General features: G+C 43.2%; 1 protein-coding gene across 1 annotated transcript in view; it reads right to left on the reverse strand.

Moving 5' to 3' along the window:
* Positions 1 to 18,256, reverse strand: part of ZNF827 (zinc finger protein 827) — a 161,616-nt gene that overhangs the window by 111,691 nt on the left and 31,669 nt on the right. The window contains exons 3-4 of the mRNA XM_026499427.4: positions 9,135 to 9,307; positions 2,892 to 3,372 (exon numbers count right to left, since the gene is read on the reverse strand). Of these exons, the coding sequence (XP_026355212.1) occupies positions 2,892 to 3,372; positions 9,135 to 9,307 (654 nt within the window). The remainder of the gene's footprint in view (positions 1 to 2,891; positions 3,373 to 9,134; positions 9,308 to 18,256) is intronic.

Raw genomic sequence — 18,256 nt, forward strand, 5'->3', positions numbered from 1 at the left:
GAGCCCGGCTCAAAAATTCGCTGCAAGAACAATGGCGCCGTTATGACGCCGAGGGACAAGGCCCGATACTAACCACTACGGCACCGCATCTGATGATGGCAAGAGCTAGAAACTCAGCCACAGCTCCCTGGGATCTGACCTTTGGGTCCCAGGATCGTATTCACAGACACAGCCAGGCGGAGCACCACAGTGACAGCAGCTATCAGTGATAAGGCCCGACCAACCAGAGAATTAGTGGAAATTAAAGAAAAAAAAAAATCCCCCCAGAAAATGTATTCCTTTCCTTTTAATATATCTTCTCCTCCTGTGGGCTGCACAGCCACAGTTACCAAGTTTACATTTACATCCAAATATGCACACACAAAAAAAATTACCCATGCATCTCACTCCCCGGTGACTTTGTAACAGGTTGCTAGGTAACAGTGCATACAAGTCAGGTTTCAGGACCTCTAGTAAGCCAACAGAAAATAGCTGCATGGGCCTTTTGCATAAATAGTGTGCATTTGTTATCTGTTTTCTTACGCCAATTGATCAGTCAGTAAATACTCCCACTGTCAAACTGTAAACAAGTCCCATCAATAACTAACTGAGAAAACAGATCACAGTGTAAGGCTTCTGTGCAGTCTTTCACCCCAACCTACCCAACTGGCTTCTCTTGAGTCTCTCCTGTTTGCAGTGCTGGCTCTCAGCAGGCCTGATCTTAAGCTCCCTGAGATTGGGTTGGGAGCTAATTACAGCCTGAGCCCAGCAGGAGTAGTGTATCATACACCAAGTGTCTTCTCCGAAGACCAATCCTTCCTCATCCCCTCTCCCCTTCCTCCTGATTTAAAAACTTCTTGCAGTCCTGGAGTAAAGGCAGTAACCCCATACTAAGAGCTACTCACCGCCCCCCTCCCACTTAGTCTCCCCTGATCTGTTAAGTAAGGAAACGTCCCATGTTTAAACCACACCAGTTGAACATGCCATTTGCATTCCTTCCCTTGGGAGTGCACTAGAAGAGCCCAGAAAAGGAGCCCTTTTGCTATAATATTGGTGGGAGAGACCATCCAGGAAAAACCAGAGATGTACACCCTGTACCCTCTCCCGCCCCGCCCTACCCCCCTGCCGTCGGAGGTGAAGCCTAAAAGATCAGCAGTGAAAGGAAAACTAGAAGTTTGCATTTCCCCCACATTTTCAAAAATATTTAAAGAGAAAACTCGAAGACTCTACAAAAACATTTTCCCCTAGATTGGGGTGGGAGAAGGCAGGCGGAGGGGTGAGGCAGGGAGGGGCGGAGAGGAGAAGGGAGCCCCCCTCCCCAATTTGCGATTTCTTCAAGGCCACAGACAGAGACACTTGGCTTCCTGTGGCCTGACCAGTTCCAGTGGACGACTCCGCACTCACACTGTGGGCTGGCGGGTTGGAGCGCCTGGCTGTTACATTCCCTGCCCTACCTGACTCCCTGGGTCATTTCTGACACCTCATGTCCTGTCCCCTACCTTTCCTCGTTTCTTCCAACTAGTGTTGCTCGCTCCTGAGGGGCAAAGATCTGGGGTACTGGGGACATTCCAAGACACCTCACTGAAGTGTCACTGAGCAAAGGGACTTCCAAGCGAGTGAAGCTGAACCTCTAATTCACCTGGCAATGACATTTAGTGAAATGCGACTCACAGTCCATTTAAAGGAAGGCGGTGACCAATTATTCTCCATTTAAAAGGGTATTGTCAATCTCCAAAGAGCTGAAATGGCATTTGGAAATCATCGTGGGGACTGCCATCTTCACTGAAAGACAGAACCAACTCTCAGCCGACCTTTCCCCACCCTCCGCATCTCTTTTACAATTTAAAATCATACTTTTAAAAATGTAACAAGTAGCAGCACAATCCCACGTCATGTTTTATCACTCCCAACAGTCAGGAAAAACAGTCCTCCCTCAGTACCGCCACACCCCCTACTCAACTCCACAACTTATTCAAAGAAACTGGGGGGAAAAAAAGGACAAAAATGAAACAAAGCACCATGTATAATCTGATGATGAACATGATGTCAATAATAATACATTTTTATAACATATTTCATCTTCTTTCCAAAAGGCAATGGGGTAGTTGGGAAAGAATTTTTTTTTAAGTTTTTTTTTTTTTTCCCACTTTACATGAGGCACCTAAAGTAGTTAAATTCATAGAGGCAGAAGGTAGACTGGTGGTGACCAGGGACTGTGGGCAGGGCAGAATGGGGAATTATTGTTTAATGGGTATGAGGTTTCAGTTTGGGATGATGAAAAATCTGGAGATGGATGGTGGCATTGGTTACACAACAGGAATGTACTTAATGACAAAGAACTGTATACTTAAAAATGGTTAAAATGGTAAATTTCATGTTAGGCATATTTTATTACAACAAAAATTTTTCTAGTGGAAAAAATAATGTAAAGATAATTTCTATCATTTGCTCAAATTTTAAAACTATAATTCCTAACAGTAGTCTCTGTATATATGTCCTTAAAAACTCTTTCAAATTAAGGCAATAAAGAACTTGAATAATGCAAAATGAGACATTCCGCACGAGCACTTTAAAAGAACAAATGCAGAGACAAGTTAAATATGGCCCAAGGTCACACAAAGAACTGTTACCAACTTGGCTCACCATGTGACCTGTCCCCCACAACAAGAACCCATAAAGGGGAAAAACCAGAAGGAAATCAACAAGTTGTTTCTAGACCCAAACCACAACAATGACTACTTCCAAAGGACTGGAAAAAAAAAAAAGGTCAAGGAGAAAATTTATGAAAGTGCAAATGATTAGAATCTAAAGGGACCTTGAAATCATCTAGTACTACCAGCTCATTTAATAGATGAGAATCCTGGTAGAGAAAGAGAGAGAAAGAGAGAGAGAATACAACCCTATTCAAGTACCTGACAGCTTCATGAGAAAATCAGACGCCATCTTAACAGAGATGTCCTGGCTGAACAATGCTGACGCACTGTTGGCCACATACTCGGAGGGGTCTTTCAGCTTTGTGTGGTTGGCCGGCCTGTCGGCAGCATTCAGAGTAAAGGAGGTTGGCAGGCCGTTATCTTCCTTGGGTTCCTCCTTCACCAGCAAAGGCGAGACGCCAGCCCCACCCTGGCTAGTCCTCTCTGGAGTGTTGGACGTCATCATGGTCCCCACTAGCTCTGTCCCTCCTCCTTCCCTTTGCTGCCCAAGGCAGGCACTGTCACTGAGGTGGGGAGATCCCTTGACATCTGGGTCTGGGATCTCCTCCTTCACCTTGGCTTCTGTCCTCAGGAAGTGCTGATGGCAACGCATGTGGAGTTTCAGGCTGAAGTGGCGTGAGGAAGTGAAAGGGCATAGCTGGCACTGAAAGGTCTCTCCCCGGTCCTGGTGCTGATGAACCTGACGAAGAAGCAAGAAGAATGAGCTCTCCACCATGTGCTTACGGAAAATGCCTCGTTGTATATGCAGGCTATTCATCAACCATTTCCTCACAGTACCAAGGGCTGGCCCAGGAAACAGAAAGACCAGAGGAGCATTTCGTTAGCCTGCGTTAGGTGATGAGGTCTGTCCCTAAACAGAACGCGGGTCTACGTAGGTTAAGAGCCCATGATTAGAGCCACACTCACAATGGAGGACGCTGCCTGCCAATGGAGGCTGTTTTCAGGAGAATCCTCCTAATATTCTAGTCGTCTCATCTCGGTGGGTCTTCAGAGAAAATATAAACCCAGCACAGTGCGAACTTACATAATTACCAGCTGGGGGTCAAAAGACGCAACCTGTCAAGTAACTCCTCTCACAATAAGAATAAGTTGCACGCACCCGATTATTGTCACTCAGAGAATTAGCTCTGTTTTGCAAACGTAATTTCAATTTTCAGAACGCTTCTCTAGGTAATTAAGAATGTGGAAAATGATGTCTCCGGGGTATTCCCGTTTCATAGACGGGGAGACTGAAACCCCAGAGTCAGTGGCTTGACCAAACGTCCATACGAAGCAAGCAAAGTAGAGTGGGAGAAAAACCAAGGTCTGATCCCCGCCAAGTATTCTCGGCAAGGTGAAACCAATGTTTTCCCAAATGTGGTTCCAGTGGGTTCCAGATTCTGATGTCTGCCATGAAAGAATGCAGACTTTTAAATCCAGTTCCAGTCCTGCATGCACAATACCTGTAAAAATTGGAAGAAGCTTTTTCTTCCTGTCCCTACCAAATTTAGTGCTTGAAAAAGTGAGGAAATCATTGCACTGGACTGAGCCAGGCTGCGAGCTGGCAGGTGCTCGTCAGCTTGTAACTTCCACATTCAGCTCTGCCAATGTACTTCAGTGCTGACCTGCTACACCCTGCTATTTCAGGACTGCCCCTCCCTTGCGTAGAAACTGCCAATTGTGTACATTTGGGCCAAATGATTCGGGGAGTTGTGGGATCTGGACAAGCAAGTGATTGGGATTCAAAACCAAAACAGAACTGACACCTCATCTTCCAGTGGTGACCTAAGCGGGATTTGAACCCAGGTCTAAGAAAGGTTAAGGGCTAGTTCCTTAATTCACTGCCCCACCTGGCCCCTCTGCTAGGCTTCCTTTCCAAGAGAGCAAGTTTTACTACAGCTGTTTATGCATTCTGAATGCAATCCAAAAGCATTATTCACCAGCCAAAACATACTTTTAAATAATGTTAAGTGACCAACAAAAGCAAAGAAATTAAAAGTTAATGGTGAGATCCTGTCGCTACAGCACCCCACTGTGGCTTTTTGAAAAAAACAGCCAAGGAGATTCTGGGTCCCCCAAAGCAGGCATTTCTCAGAAATAACCATATAAACTTCAATTCAGTTGCAGCAAGGCCTTGCTCATTAAAAAGGCTTCCCCTCTACCAGGTGGGGAGGGGCTGGGCGTTAGGGACACATTTGTCACTGGTGGTTAACATCACCTCTCTCTGTTCTTTCACAACAGAGGGATTTCACTCTGGAGCTGATCACCTCATTTTGCTTTCTCACAGAATCGTGAAGATACCCCACCATCTCCTCCACCCAATTCCCGCAGGAGCAGGCACCATGGGGGCTCGGGTCACAGCCCCACAGGCCCCTGACAGGTGCTGACTAGAGCGTGCCCAGGACCAGGTGGCAAGGGTCACGAGGCAGAATGCTTCCGTCGTCCCGGGAGCAGTGTGGTGGGGTGGATTCCATTTCAGAAGTGTCCTTACATCTATTGACCGGGACAGGAGAGGAGCTAATCCAAGAACAGAAGTTCCGGAAGCAGCTTCTGGAAGAAGGAAAACGACAGAGAGCGAGCCCAAGTTCTAAAGTCGAAAGGGAGCCCTGGACTGAGAAGAGTCTGGGCGCAAGTATTTTTACGTGGCTTCTTTTCCACCAGATCCTGGCTTTGCTATATTTAGTTGTGGAAACCTCAGTGTCGGTTTAGAGGAAAACAGGGGCCGCGGTGTTGACTCTCGCACCTGTCATTTTATTTGGGCTACACCTTCCCAAAGGGGCGAGATGTCTCACTGGGCCTTTGAGAGAAGGAGTCCCTCTGTCCTCCCGCTGCAGTTTCTTCCCTTCTGTCCTGACAGAAAAGCATTTTCTGTGATCGTTTTTAATCTCTTTAGCCTAAAATTGGCTTTAAAGTCCCTCTAAGTCCGCTAATGTGAAGAAATGCTTGTCTAAAGCATATCATTCTTTCCAGGCCACGGAGAGGCACGCTGACGGACCAGTCATTTTGCACCAGGAGCACCTAAAGGCGCTGTTACATCATGAGGTCCATTCCCTGGTGGCGGTGGGATGAACGTGAGGAAGCCTTGGCACACACCTGCTCCACCCCTTAGGGGACCCGGCCCGGCAGGGAAGGGGCTTCCTCAGACTCCTTAAGTGGCAGGCCCCAGACCAGCAAGACTCAGCACTCTGACCCTTGCCCGGGTTCTTGCCATTGCTTCACCAATGTTCTTTATTTTAGCAGTCCTCACCTTTTCTGTTCAGTCTTGGCTTATGAATTTTGTATTTAATTCCTATATGCTCACTCATCCAGGAAAGTTGTAAAAGACTTAATGGAAATCTAAGATAACCCTGAGGAAGCTGGAGGCATTTACAAGCTCCTTCCTTGGCTGCCCATAAAAACGTTTGCGAGATCTACGGAGGAGGAAGGTCAGGTTTAAAAAATAAAAAAAAATAAAAAATGTACAGTGCCCAGCACTGAGTGGGAACACAGTAAATACTGTCCTTGTTGAACAAATAAAGTAGAATCCCAATTTGTCTTAAATAAGTCCATATTATCAATATGGAAGGATATACGTTAGAATCATAATAATCGTTATTTCTGGGTGATGGGATTCAGGGTCGATTTTATATTCTTGCCATTTACCACTTTTCCTAAATTTTCACCATTAAAGATTTATCACAAAAAAAGGCAATAAAATTTAGAGTCCTTTTTTATCCCACATCATAACTTTATTTCCAAATGTAAACGCTAGCTCCGAGAACTCTTGGATGGTAATGACCGGGCTAGCTACATTTCCTGAGTGTGCTCCTTGCCGGGCCCTGTATTCAGTTGCTTGATGTCCATTATCTCATTTAACCCTTCTAATGACTCCGGACTCCAGGTGACAGATCGGATGACTATCTCCAGGAGTGGAAACGAAGGCTGGGAGAGGTTAAATGATTCGCCCAAAGTCTCACAGCTACTAAAAGTCGTGGAACTGAGATTCTAACTGAGGTCTTTCTGACCGCACGCAGTGTGAGATTTTAATCTATAGGCGACACCTGCCCCCACTTCACAAGCTGGATTCGTTGTGGAAAATCCATTCATATTTTTAGTCTCTCGTGAATGCAGCAGAAGATGTCTATTCGCAAGACCACCGCCACTATCCTCCTATGTAGACCGTGTTCACAAAAATGTCTCAAAACGGAAGTACGTCAAATCAAATCAAAAGCATGAATTGTTTAATTAAAGAAAGAAAACAGCCCATCCGTGAGGTGGAGAAGAGAGAAAAGAAAGCGTACACCATTTGATAAAATTAAACTTGCATGAGCCCTTCTCACACTTCCCTTATCAAAAGCTGGAGTCGTGGCTCAACAGGTGAGGACACCATGAGTTTGAATAAAGTAGTTATTTCACACAACTGCTTTATTGTACTGGTTATTGATTTGTTCTGAAAGCATTCTGAGACCCCGCGACCCGCAAAGCCCTTGCAGCTCTCATCTGTAACACTGTCATGGCCGACCGTCTGTATCATCAAGGCACCCAACTCATCTCCCTGTAGTTTCAGGGTCAGTAGTTCCTGCTATTGAAAACCCAGCTTTTTTTCCATGGATTTATAAATAGGTTGTTTTATGTGACCCTGAGCTGAAACCAAGCTTACAAGGTGTCAGGCTAGATGCAAGTTTTCTGCTCACTGAAGCTTTAAATTTGCCAGACCTGATTTCTAAACACAGCGTAGGACACAGAAACGAAAACAAATTTTAGTTTTAAAGGCATTCCTTTTGAAGTCCCATCCTGCTAATGAAATCCACTTTGCAGGTGTAAAATACGAGATTTTGCTTTGGGAAGAGGTGATAGAGGATGCGGAGGGGAATGGAAAAACTAAGTAGGCTCAGTAAAATCCAACCGACCAGAACTCCTGGTTCAATGGATTCTGAAGATGAAGGGCAAGCTACTCCCAGGAGAAAAAAGCAAATGATAGGATACAAATTACATCGTGGATTTAATTTTTCTTTTTAATCTTCTACGCTTAAAATCAGGAGAGGTTCTGTCTGATCACACTTTTTTAGAGCTGCAATTCTAAATGGAGATCACTGATCTATTCAGATGGATTAGACTACAAGGTTTTGAAAACAAGCAAATACCTTAATTATGTACCTATATTACATTTCTTATGGCAGGAAGTAAAAATGTTATAAACAATGTCAACAGCCAAGCCATATTGAAAATATCAGTGGGAAAATAAAGGTGTTCAAAGACAGTTATCGAAATTAAATAACTACTATTGAACATTTCTGTGTCAGACACTTTGCTAACATTATCTCCTTAGGGGCGCCTGGGTGGCACAGCGGTTAAGCGTCTGCCTTCGGCTCAGGGTGTGATCCCGGCGTGATGGGATCGAGCCCCACATCAGGCTCCTCCGCTATGAGCCTGCTTCTTCCTCTCCCACTCCCCCTGCTTGTGTTCCCTCTCTCACTGGCTGTCTCTATCTCTGTCAAATAAATAAATAAAATCTTAAAAAAAAAAAAAAAAACCATTATCTCCTTAAATAGTCATGACAACTCTTCCAGATAAACATCATTGTTCTTGTTGAACAGAGGAGAAAATTGAGAGCCTAAAGTTCATTTGCTCAAGGCCACTTATCTAGTAAGTTGCACAGTAAGATTTAAATGCAGGTCTATCAAATTCAAGAGCCCATGCTCTTTTGATCTTGTGATTTTCTTCCTTGAATTTCAGAGTAAACCTTTATTAGTAATGGGGTCTGCCAGAAAGATTTCGAGATGACTAAGTTTTCTCCATCTCACATTAAGAGCGAAACGCAGTTGTTTTTAATAAAGACACTGAAAATGATGTCCTTAGATGTTTGTTAAATGTGATCCTGGAAGTTAGGACAGCACACACACACAGACAGCCTCGGGAGGGCCCAGTCTTGTCAGGAATAGGTCCCCCCCAGTCTCACACAGGGCAAAAGCTAGAGCCCAGGTGTCTTTCAAGGTCCTCACACCTCCTAAATGAGCCTCTGGGTGTTCCTGTGGGTTTGTAAGCTGGAGAGCAAAGCAACAGCAGAAGAGGACGGACCCCTCTCTGGGCCTCGGGTCCAGCAGCCCGTCCTGGTCTTTCCCACTTCTTGCTCTTCCCTAAGTCTTCCTCCCAGCACCCCAGACATGCATTGCCATGCAAGGCCAAGGTAGGCTGCCGCTCCCCCAATAGGAAAGGGCTCTACATTACATCTATCATTTGGATACCGAAGCTTCTCTTTGCCTTTAAGTTCTGGGTTGTAGAAAGGATGGGAATAACATTACAGAGGAGACCCTTTGCCACATGCTTCATTGGTGCTGCACACGACCTTGGGACAACGAACAGCTGCATTCCGTCAGCTCCACCGGCGGCCCCTCTTCTGCCTGGAAGCCTCCTGCACTGGACCATGTGCAAGAGCTCGGGCTGTGCCTGCCTCTCTGTGAGGCCCGTCCGCAGGTGGCTTACCTTCATGTGGGATTTGAGATTGTCCTTGCGAGCACACCGGAATGGACAGAGCGGACACTGATGACTTTTTAAACCTGTGTGAATCACCATGTGCCGTTTCCAGTAACTCTTCCTTTTGATAACCAAACCACATATCGGACACTGGAAAGGCTTTCCGCTTTCCTCTTCTGAGGCTTGGAAGAGGGAGAAAGAAAGAAAAATTGAGGAAAACAAAAACGTACACTGCATCCACTTATTCACATGCATTGCTATGTAAAGAGCACTAGAAGTGATGTGGTATTTTCCGTAGGCATTTCCAAGACTTTATCCACGAGGAAGTTTCATCACTGCTTTTCTTCAAGTAGAAACCCACGTTCATCTCATTACTTCCACGTGGGTTCCGTCTTTCAAAAGCTGCCGCGGTCTTGCTCTCAAAGGCCATCCCACCCCCAGGAAGGCGTCTGCAAAGGGGCTTTGCCTGGCCTGGCCTAGTTCAGCCCAGAAAAGCTTGACTTCAGGGGCTTTTGTTTCCTGAAGGAAATCTCCAGACTTGAGGCCATACCTGAATTTCCTAAACTTAGAAAACAGCAAGAAATACAGACAAATCAAATGGGATGCCCTGCACCACACTGAACACCAAACAGCCATCATAAACCTCACAAACCGAGCTCTGATGGAGACGACTTTTAGGATCCCACTGTCGACTTGTTCAGTTACGTCTTGAGCAAACGCTACTGCCCATTTGGCCATCAAGGGGTCTTAAGGTCAGGGGTTTTCACCTGCTTCTTTCTGTCCCTCTGGTTGTCGCGAACGAGACCCACTGCCTTCCTCTGCCCTGGGCCCCAGCACCCGCTTTGGGAAGGGCTACCACAAGGCAGTCACAAACGCTTCAGTTTTTCAGGAAAGCAAACAAACCAACTACTTCCTCCAAGGAAAGCTAAGATAACTGTCTCCTCCTCCACCCCCGCAGGAAAGGGTCTCTGCTGTGACACTGTGTTGCTACATGTCTGGGCTATCCCCTTCTATCGCTCAGTGCCACACCAGCTTCTGTAGTCTGGGGATACGGGAACTAAAGTCGAAGACTCAGACTTTCCTTTCTTCATCATGAAGGATCAGAAATATTTCCAAACTGATTAGATAAGTCATCATACACTCATATAATAGAATATATGAAGCCATTTTCTAAAATGAACTAGATCTAGAGATGCTGACATAGGAACATGTCCAAGATATTAGAATTTGTGGATAAAGCAAGATAGGAACCTCTATGTCTAGGCGGATTCTATTTTTGTTTTCTAAAAAATGAGAATGAGTTGTTGCTAATACAGTGAGATAAAAGGCTGACAGGAAACTTTATAAAGGATGGGTCAAGCTGACAACACCTAAAGCCACTCATTAAGCTTAACATCACTGAAAAGGGGACAGACATCGTGGGCCTTCTGATAAGCCACCTATGAAATATTCCTACAAAAATAATTCAATCAAGCCTCTATGTAGAAGTTTACCAGAAATACAGGTGGTTAAAATAGCAACAACACAGTAAACCCACATGCCCAGGGGACAGAATCAGCCAAATCCAGAATGTTGGAAATTCTACAGAACAGATGACAGTCTCTTCAAGGAAATGGCTCTGGGGAAAGGCACCCGGTTATGGAGACATATCAAACAAATACAAGGTGTGAAGCTGATTTTGATCCTGACTCGAGCAGAGCAATTATAAAAAGACACTTCCTATACGCAACTAATGAATCATCGAACTTTACATCAAAAACCAGGGATGTACTGTATGGTGACTAACATAATATAATAAAAAAATATTATTATAAAAAAAAAAGACACGTCCGAGATAACTGAAGGAATACTGATTGTAACCCAGGCATTCCATAAAATCATGAAACCATCGTTGATCCCGTTTGATGTGATAATAGTTACTGCGTTTTGTTGTGTTTTTTAAAGTTTTTCTCTGCTGGAAATAATATACATGGTAATACTTACAGGCAAATGTATACAAAACCTGGGATTTGCTTGAGCAAAAAAAGACAAGGAGTAGAAAGAAAGGGATGAGTAAATGAAACAAAAGACGATATCCTTTTATTTGTATGAAAATGGTCCGTAAGCACACCCAAGAAACCATTAAGCAGTTACCTCTGGAGAACTGTGGATTAAAAGGAAGGGGTCGGAGAGGGAAACTTCTGTTTTTATTTTATATTCTTCTATACACACTGGATTTTTTAATGCTCACATTACTTTTATCATTTTAAAAGGATATATTCTCATGTGTAAACTTTAAAATCATCTTATTATTTATTCATCGAGTCAACTGAGTCTCTGTATGCAAAGGACCACTTATCATGGATGGAACCAGAAGAGTTCTGGAATACACTTAGGGCATTCCAAAAATTCTGTTTCACTATGACAGGTAAAATAAGCAATACTGGTTACCCTAACCAAGCAACCTGAAAAAGAATCTGCTAAAAATATACCTTCAAGTCTGGAAAGTCTACTTGTGATGTTTTCGTCCCAAGCATTTCCTTTTCTGATTGGGGGATGGGGTGGGATTGACGGTTCTTTCACACTTTGTAGAGGCCTATAAACATGCGCTTTTTTTATTAACCTGCCTTTAGCTTTCCTGGTGTTTTTGTTGATTGCCTCTGCTGACCTGGAATCCTGTCCCTAATCTGGCCTCTCATTTTCTATCCTTCATCGTCATTTCTTCCACTCCAGTATCTTGATCACAAAGACTACACATTGAATCACAGATTTGAGAGAAAAGGCTGAACCAGGCCTCTAGGTGAGATTATTGTCATAAACCAGAGAGGAACAAATGATAATGATGTCTATTTGGGGTTGTAAGAACATCAAAATAGTAAGAAAGACATACACAAACAGGCTGCCACTAATCCCCATTTTCCCAGTATCTATCCGGCCTAATTTTACAGAATTGTCGGGAGAGGACAGAAAAATGGAGATGTCCTCCACTGACCTGAGGTTTCCTGGCACATCACAGGAGGGCAATAAAAAGGCATTAACTGACCAAAGGAACATGGCCAGCGCCCCCTGGACACCCCACTTTGCTGAATATGACCAAAATCTTCCTTATTTGTTCTGATCCCCCCACTCCCTAGTGTGCATTACAGAGCCCACTACATTAAATCGTGCATAGTAGCATTTCATATGAATCTATTTTATTTTGGAGCTATGCTTCCTTTAATTAATACCAAAAGATACACGAATCGTGTACAAATTAAGGTGTCCTTGGATTGACTGGGAAAAAAATTAGAATACTCATAATGAAGAGAAACTAACGGCATGAAATGTGCCGAAGCACCACACTACTATAACTGTTTGAAATTTTTAACTGATCATGGCAGGAAAGGAAGAAGACAGAACCCAAATGATAAAAGTCACCGTAATACAAGGATCGATTTTCAAAGTTGGCCATTAATCTCCCCTGGCAACATCTGCATTTTTATTTATTAAATGTTTTTTGATATTTTAGTAGGATGTCCTCCCTGTCTAACGGAGGAAGTGAGGATATAGTCTAGTTTGTATGCCAAACTATTTTCAAGGAACTGACAGCTGTAAATTTCACTCAAATTTAGAGGCTAAGGAAATACAACCACTTCTTCAGACCAAACCACACATTCTTAAGGCAATAGGTTGCAGACGTTCATTATTTCACCTAGTTTACAACTGTCTGATAAACAATTTCCCCAAAGGTATCACTAGCTGGCTAATATCACCACAAACAAAATTAAATCTCACCAAATGCTAACAGACCCAGTGGCATGGATAGTTACTACTTTGCTTCTTTGGAGAATACACATTCTCCTCACAGACAACAGTATTATTGGAATAAGAGAGATACTAAACGCGTGTAAAACGCCTGTCACACAGTAAATGAAAGCTCCTGGTAGTAGCTGTTGCAATAATAGTAGTGATGATAGGCTCTAGTCGTACCTTCCAAAGCAGGAAACTCAGCAGGACAGCAGATGTAAATTTAAACAACTGACATCACATAAATTCATAGCTCAGGGCCTGGCCCAAAAGGGTGGTTTGTCACAGAAGCCTGGAGAAAATAAAGGAGCAGGTGTCCACTGTGCTACGCGGGTAGGGTCCAGCTCAGCCTAGGCAGAACTCTGATGGCCAAGTTCAGCTCAGCAGGGAAAAGAGAGAGGTGGAAAAGAGAAGGGGAGGAAGCGGGGGAGGAGGGGCTGGCTGGGGCAAGACAAGAGGTCTTTACCCGTGTGTCTGCCGCACCCAGACAGCTCTGGGTGTGATGTACAATTCAATAAATGTGTGTTGGACTGTAATGAGAGTAATCAGAAAGGGCTGGGTCAAGAGAGTATCAAAAAGTGAAATGAGTGCTGGAAATGGAAGAAAAAGGTGCAGGAAGCGGCCAGCAGGTCCCAGTGGACGCAGTGTCAGCCCAAGAGCACATGCTTTTCACCTAGCACGCCAATACATGTCTCAAATGAATGGGTGTGGAGAGATGTTCATGTACTTACATCTCACCTATTTCCAAAATGAATTTGGAGCAGCTGATATTTAAAAAGCATGCAGTATGACTACACCATTAGTAAGGTACACAGTAAATGTTTAAACTATTTACAGTGGACAAGACCTGCACAAGGCAGAGACAATCTTGTGGGAGGTTTGAGGGTGAATTTTAAGAAGCAAGATAGTGAATTCAAAAAATAGAAAAAAAATTATGTTTGTTTTGAGTTAACAGATGAGTTCAAGAATAAGAAAGGAAAAGCAAGGAATCTTAACATAAGGAATCTTGGAGACAATTCCCAACTATCTCAGTTTATAGATGAGGCAGCTGAAGTGAGGTGTAAGCTAGTTAGTAGCAGGGTTGGGATTAGAGCCAATATCTTCACTTCCGGTTTGGTGTTCTACCTGTTGTTACATATAAATCCATAAAGCAATAACAACACATATCACTGGGGGAAAAATCATGGAGGCTTTCATGAACTTGCTTGCTTTAACTCAAGGTAGAAATTTTTAAAACCAATGTAACTGTTTCGTAGGCCTTGATATCAAGCTTTCTCTTATTAGAGCCTATGTGGCAATTTGCAGAAAATCGAGCTAATCTGCAAGTCGTATGCAGGTAGTATCCACATATACCCCTTATCATACACATCAAAGGCATTCAAGATGTCAGGTGACCCTGGGTACGTATAACCCTCATCACCAACTCCACTCCAGGCCTACCAGCCCACTGGTGCACATCCGTGTAGGATGACCCATCCTCCTTCCTAACAATATACATGGAATTAATATCTTTTAAAAGAATTTCATGGGCATGTCTCTCAAATGCTATTTCAGGTTATAAAAAAACATGTTAGCAATGGGTATCACTGGGTTTATCTGTTGTTATTGACCTTGATGTTATTAATGCATATTTTAACAATTGCTAACTATTCGATAAAACTAAGAAGTTTTAGATATCTGGATATCTAGACAAGAGGCAGTCTAAGTTTAAATCGCTGGGGAAATATAATTGAGGTCAGTGACAGATAGTTCTGAATCTTGATTAAAAAGTGAATTTTCTAAACAAGTTCCTGCCTTGTGCTCATTCCCAGATTATGGCTCTAATAACCATAGACCTAATGGGAGTAGAGGACGAGGTTACCTCACTTTCTGGACTTTCTATGGCTTTGCAATAAATTTTAATAGCATCACGTAAATATGAAAGAAAACAGTACCCAGAAAACTTCTCTCTCTATTGACCCAGGAAACAGTCTTAGCCTTCAGCTGTATGACACCAGTTTGCTTCTAAGCATATTTAAATTTTGTTTAGTAAAATAAGTTTCGGAGACCCTCTCTCTAAAACTCTCCTTGTTAGTTCTTTTAACTAGGAGCCTGGCATCCTGGGAATCTTGGTGGCCATTTACAAGAAACTTTGTCTTTAAAATAAAAACCATTTACTTTATTCTGAGAGGCAACAAACAGTAGCTTCAAAGAGAATTGAGTCAATGTGTGACATTTATCTTTATAGCAAACGGACATAATCTTCTCTCTCTCGTGTCCCCTTTCAGAGGAGCAGTGCGGCATGTGCTGGGGCACGGGGTCACATGAAAGAAGCCTCCTCCTCAAGTGTCACGTCTCTCTTGCAGGGGGGAAAGGCTACCGAGGGGTGGACTCTTTAAAGGAATTAAATACACCATGACCTGGCAACAACTGAATCCTGTTCAAAAAAGAGGAATAAGGTCAGACCTAAAAGGCACTTTTTTTTTCCCCATGGTTTGGACTTCCCTTGACCTAAAGAAGGTCAAAGAAATGCTGGTGTCTAAATTACTCAATACAGGATTGGCTTTTCTAGCACGTATCTCTTTGTAACTCCAGAATCCACTTTCTCTGCCCTTTTTGCAACATTTTGGGAAAACAGCTTCAAAATGTAAGCCCTGCATGAAATCAGGACGGTGTGTCGTTATTTTTAAGGATCTTTTTTTGCTGTTATTATTTGTTTATTGAAATGATTAGGCAACAGACACCCTTTCCCTGCTGCAAGAAGCCAGCCTATCTATCTATTTTGAATTCAACAAAGATTTCTTTCTAAGGTAAAGAAAAACAACAATAAAGAGAGAGATGTTTAGAAACAAGGGTGACAGTTCTCACCACATTCTCGTAATGCTTATTCGGTAAAGCCAAATTACATCTGAATCTTGCCCAGGGTTGCCCTGAAACTAACAGTCTAGTGTGTACAAAGGGAAGTGGGGGGAGGGCAGATGGAGAAGACCCACCTCTCCTTCCATTCCTCAGATTCAAAAATCTGTAACAGCCACCAAATCATCTCTCCATGATATGAAGATAAATAACAGAATGAAATAGTCCATCAACTCCTCCTTACTCCATCATCTAGCTAGCGTGCCACGAAGGGACGACATTCGCTTTAACCGAGAGGCGCGCACAGCCGCCCTTTCCCCTATTGCCGACCCACGAGGTCAGACACAGAACGGGAATTATGGTGCGTCCACATGGAGACACGGAACATTTTCCAAGGGACCATGTCAAGAGCCCTCGTGGTGGTCCTCACAGCGATCTTCCCGCTTGTGTGAGCTTGACAAAATGAGTGACTCGTCCGCGGAGCTGCTTCCCCACCTCTTGGCTGGTGCCCAGGGGCATGTGGAGAACAGGGGCCACGGGGACCAGCCGGCCAGCAGGGGGTTGCAGAGACACAATATCCAAGAAGTTCCTTTCTCCCCTCTTTCAATGTGATCATTTTGAACACTCGTCAATTAAAATATTAAGGGTTTTGGCAATAAAAGAAATTCAGGAAAAAGAAAAGGAAAAAACAATTGTGGATAGGTCTCCATGTAAAATTCTGCTGAGGAGCTCGTGGAAATGTTGGCATGGATTAAGTGCACTAAACCATAAAGGGAAGATATCTTTTCCCTTGGGTGTATATCCTACAACAAAACAGGCAGAAAGTCTCCCGTGCACTGGAAGTTCATGGCCTCTCTTACATCTTTACATGCATCGAAGCACTTGAGCGGGAAAAAAACTATACTTCACCGCTATTGCTCGTCACACCCAAGACACTTCACAAAGATAAAGGTGCTACTATCTGCATTCAGGAGCCACAGTTTCGTCAGTTACCTCTTTCCAAGTCTTCAGCCAACTAACACTGATTATTAATTTTATATAAGCTTTCCCAAGTAACTAATGTCCAGATGAATTTACAGTGTAAAAACCATAAATACACCCATTCAATTACCAGATATGGAGAATATTTACAAAATTACATGTTACATACAGCCCTACCTCTCTTTCTGCTGCTACCCCTAAATGAAATTTCTCTAAACGAGGAGTGATTTATTCCATTGCAAAATTACCCAGCTCCCTTTGCTCTTCTCCTGGTATCCTAATTTTAGCCATTTCTCGCTTTTATTTCACCAGATGGCAGGTAAGAAGTGAGGAGACATGAAACTCAGAATTGATAAACATTTCAGGATTTTTATGGACACTTCGGAAACTCTAGAGTTAATGGTTTGGATCACTCAGCGTCATAACAGTTCCAGATAGCCATTCCCCTAGTTCTATTCTTCTGTTTACACAAGTTCTAAAATAATTAGAATTAGCGCATATAGCCCACTCAGCAATTTAAATGGAAATTTGTCAGAAGTGCGTCAAATTGATGCTAGCTGCGATCGTTCAATTATTTGCCATTCTAAGCACTCTTCATCAATGTAGCTGCAAATAATCAGAAGTTGGCTAGACACACACAACGGCAGTGTTTATACTGATGAGGACACACATAGCCTACTTCCTGTTCCAATCTGACAGGATATCCTTGGGAGACATCTGAAGTTCCATACATCCACCCCGGGACCATGAATTTATCATACACACAATTTAAAAACAAACCAGTACAAGAAGTGATGCTTCCACCGTGAGAACTCAAGTGACTAAATTTCTCCCTCAGATGAATAACTTGTGAACGTCAAGGCTCCATAAGACAAGCGACTTCTCCTTTGGAAAGTCTGCCCTCACAAGAAAAACTTATGATTCAAATTTTCCACATGCACATTCCTTCAGAATCTGATTGGATTTGAATTTTTTTAAAAAAGCATTTGCAGGAAATGCTTTGATTATGTCTGAATGACAATATTCTTTAGAGTTCTTCTATGACAAGAAATTACAGAAGAACAGGATAAGTGGGAAAGGCTTAAATTCCACACAAAAAAAATAATAAAAATGCTAACATAAAAGTGTATAGTGTGATAAATTAGGGCCGAGTAGTTACTGTATACAAAAGTCCATTTGTGATGGGAGGCAGCAGGAGGGTGGGCTCTCCCTTGTCCACTGTTTCAAAAGCAGCGGGGGTTTTTTCTCCCCCTATGTTCAGTGATGCCATGCACTCCATGACAAAGATGCTTTGATCTTCTCCCATTAAATATGTCTTGTATGGACCCAGCCTGCACTTGGTAAGGAAAAAAAAAAGATCATTTATATGAAAGGGAGGAGTACTGTACATCTCTAAGATTATTCATTACCTTTCAAAAATGAAGCTATTTGTGAAGTCTTTGTGTAATACATACATGAAAGCCCACTACTCTGCTTACTTAAAGTATTTTCTTGTGCTCCTGCTTTTTTATTCCTGCCTCGGATCCGATGGGGAGCCCAACCGAATAAAG

This window comes from Ursus arctos, unplaced genomic scaffold (assembly GCF_023065955.2).
Source record: "Ursus arctos isolate Adak ecotype North America unplaced genomic scaffold, UrsArc2.0 scaffold_11, whole genome shotgun sequence".
Lineage (NCBI taxonomy): Eukaryota > Metazoa > Chordata > Mammalia > Carnivora > Ursidae > Ursus > Ursus arctos.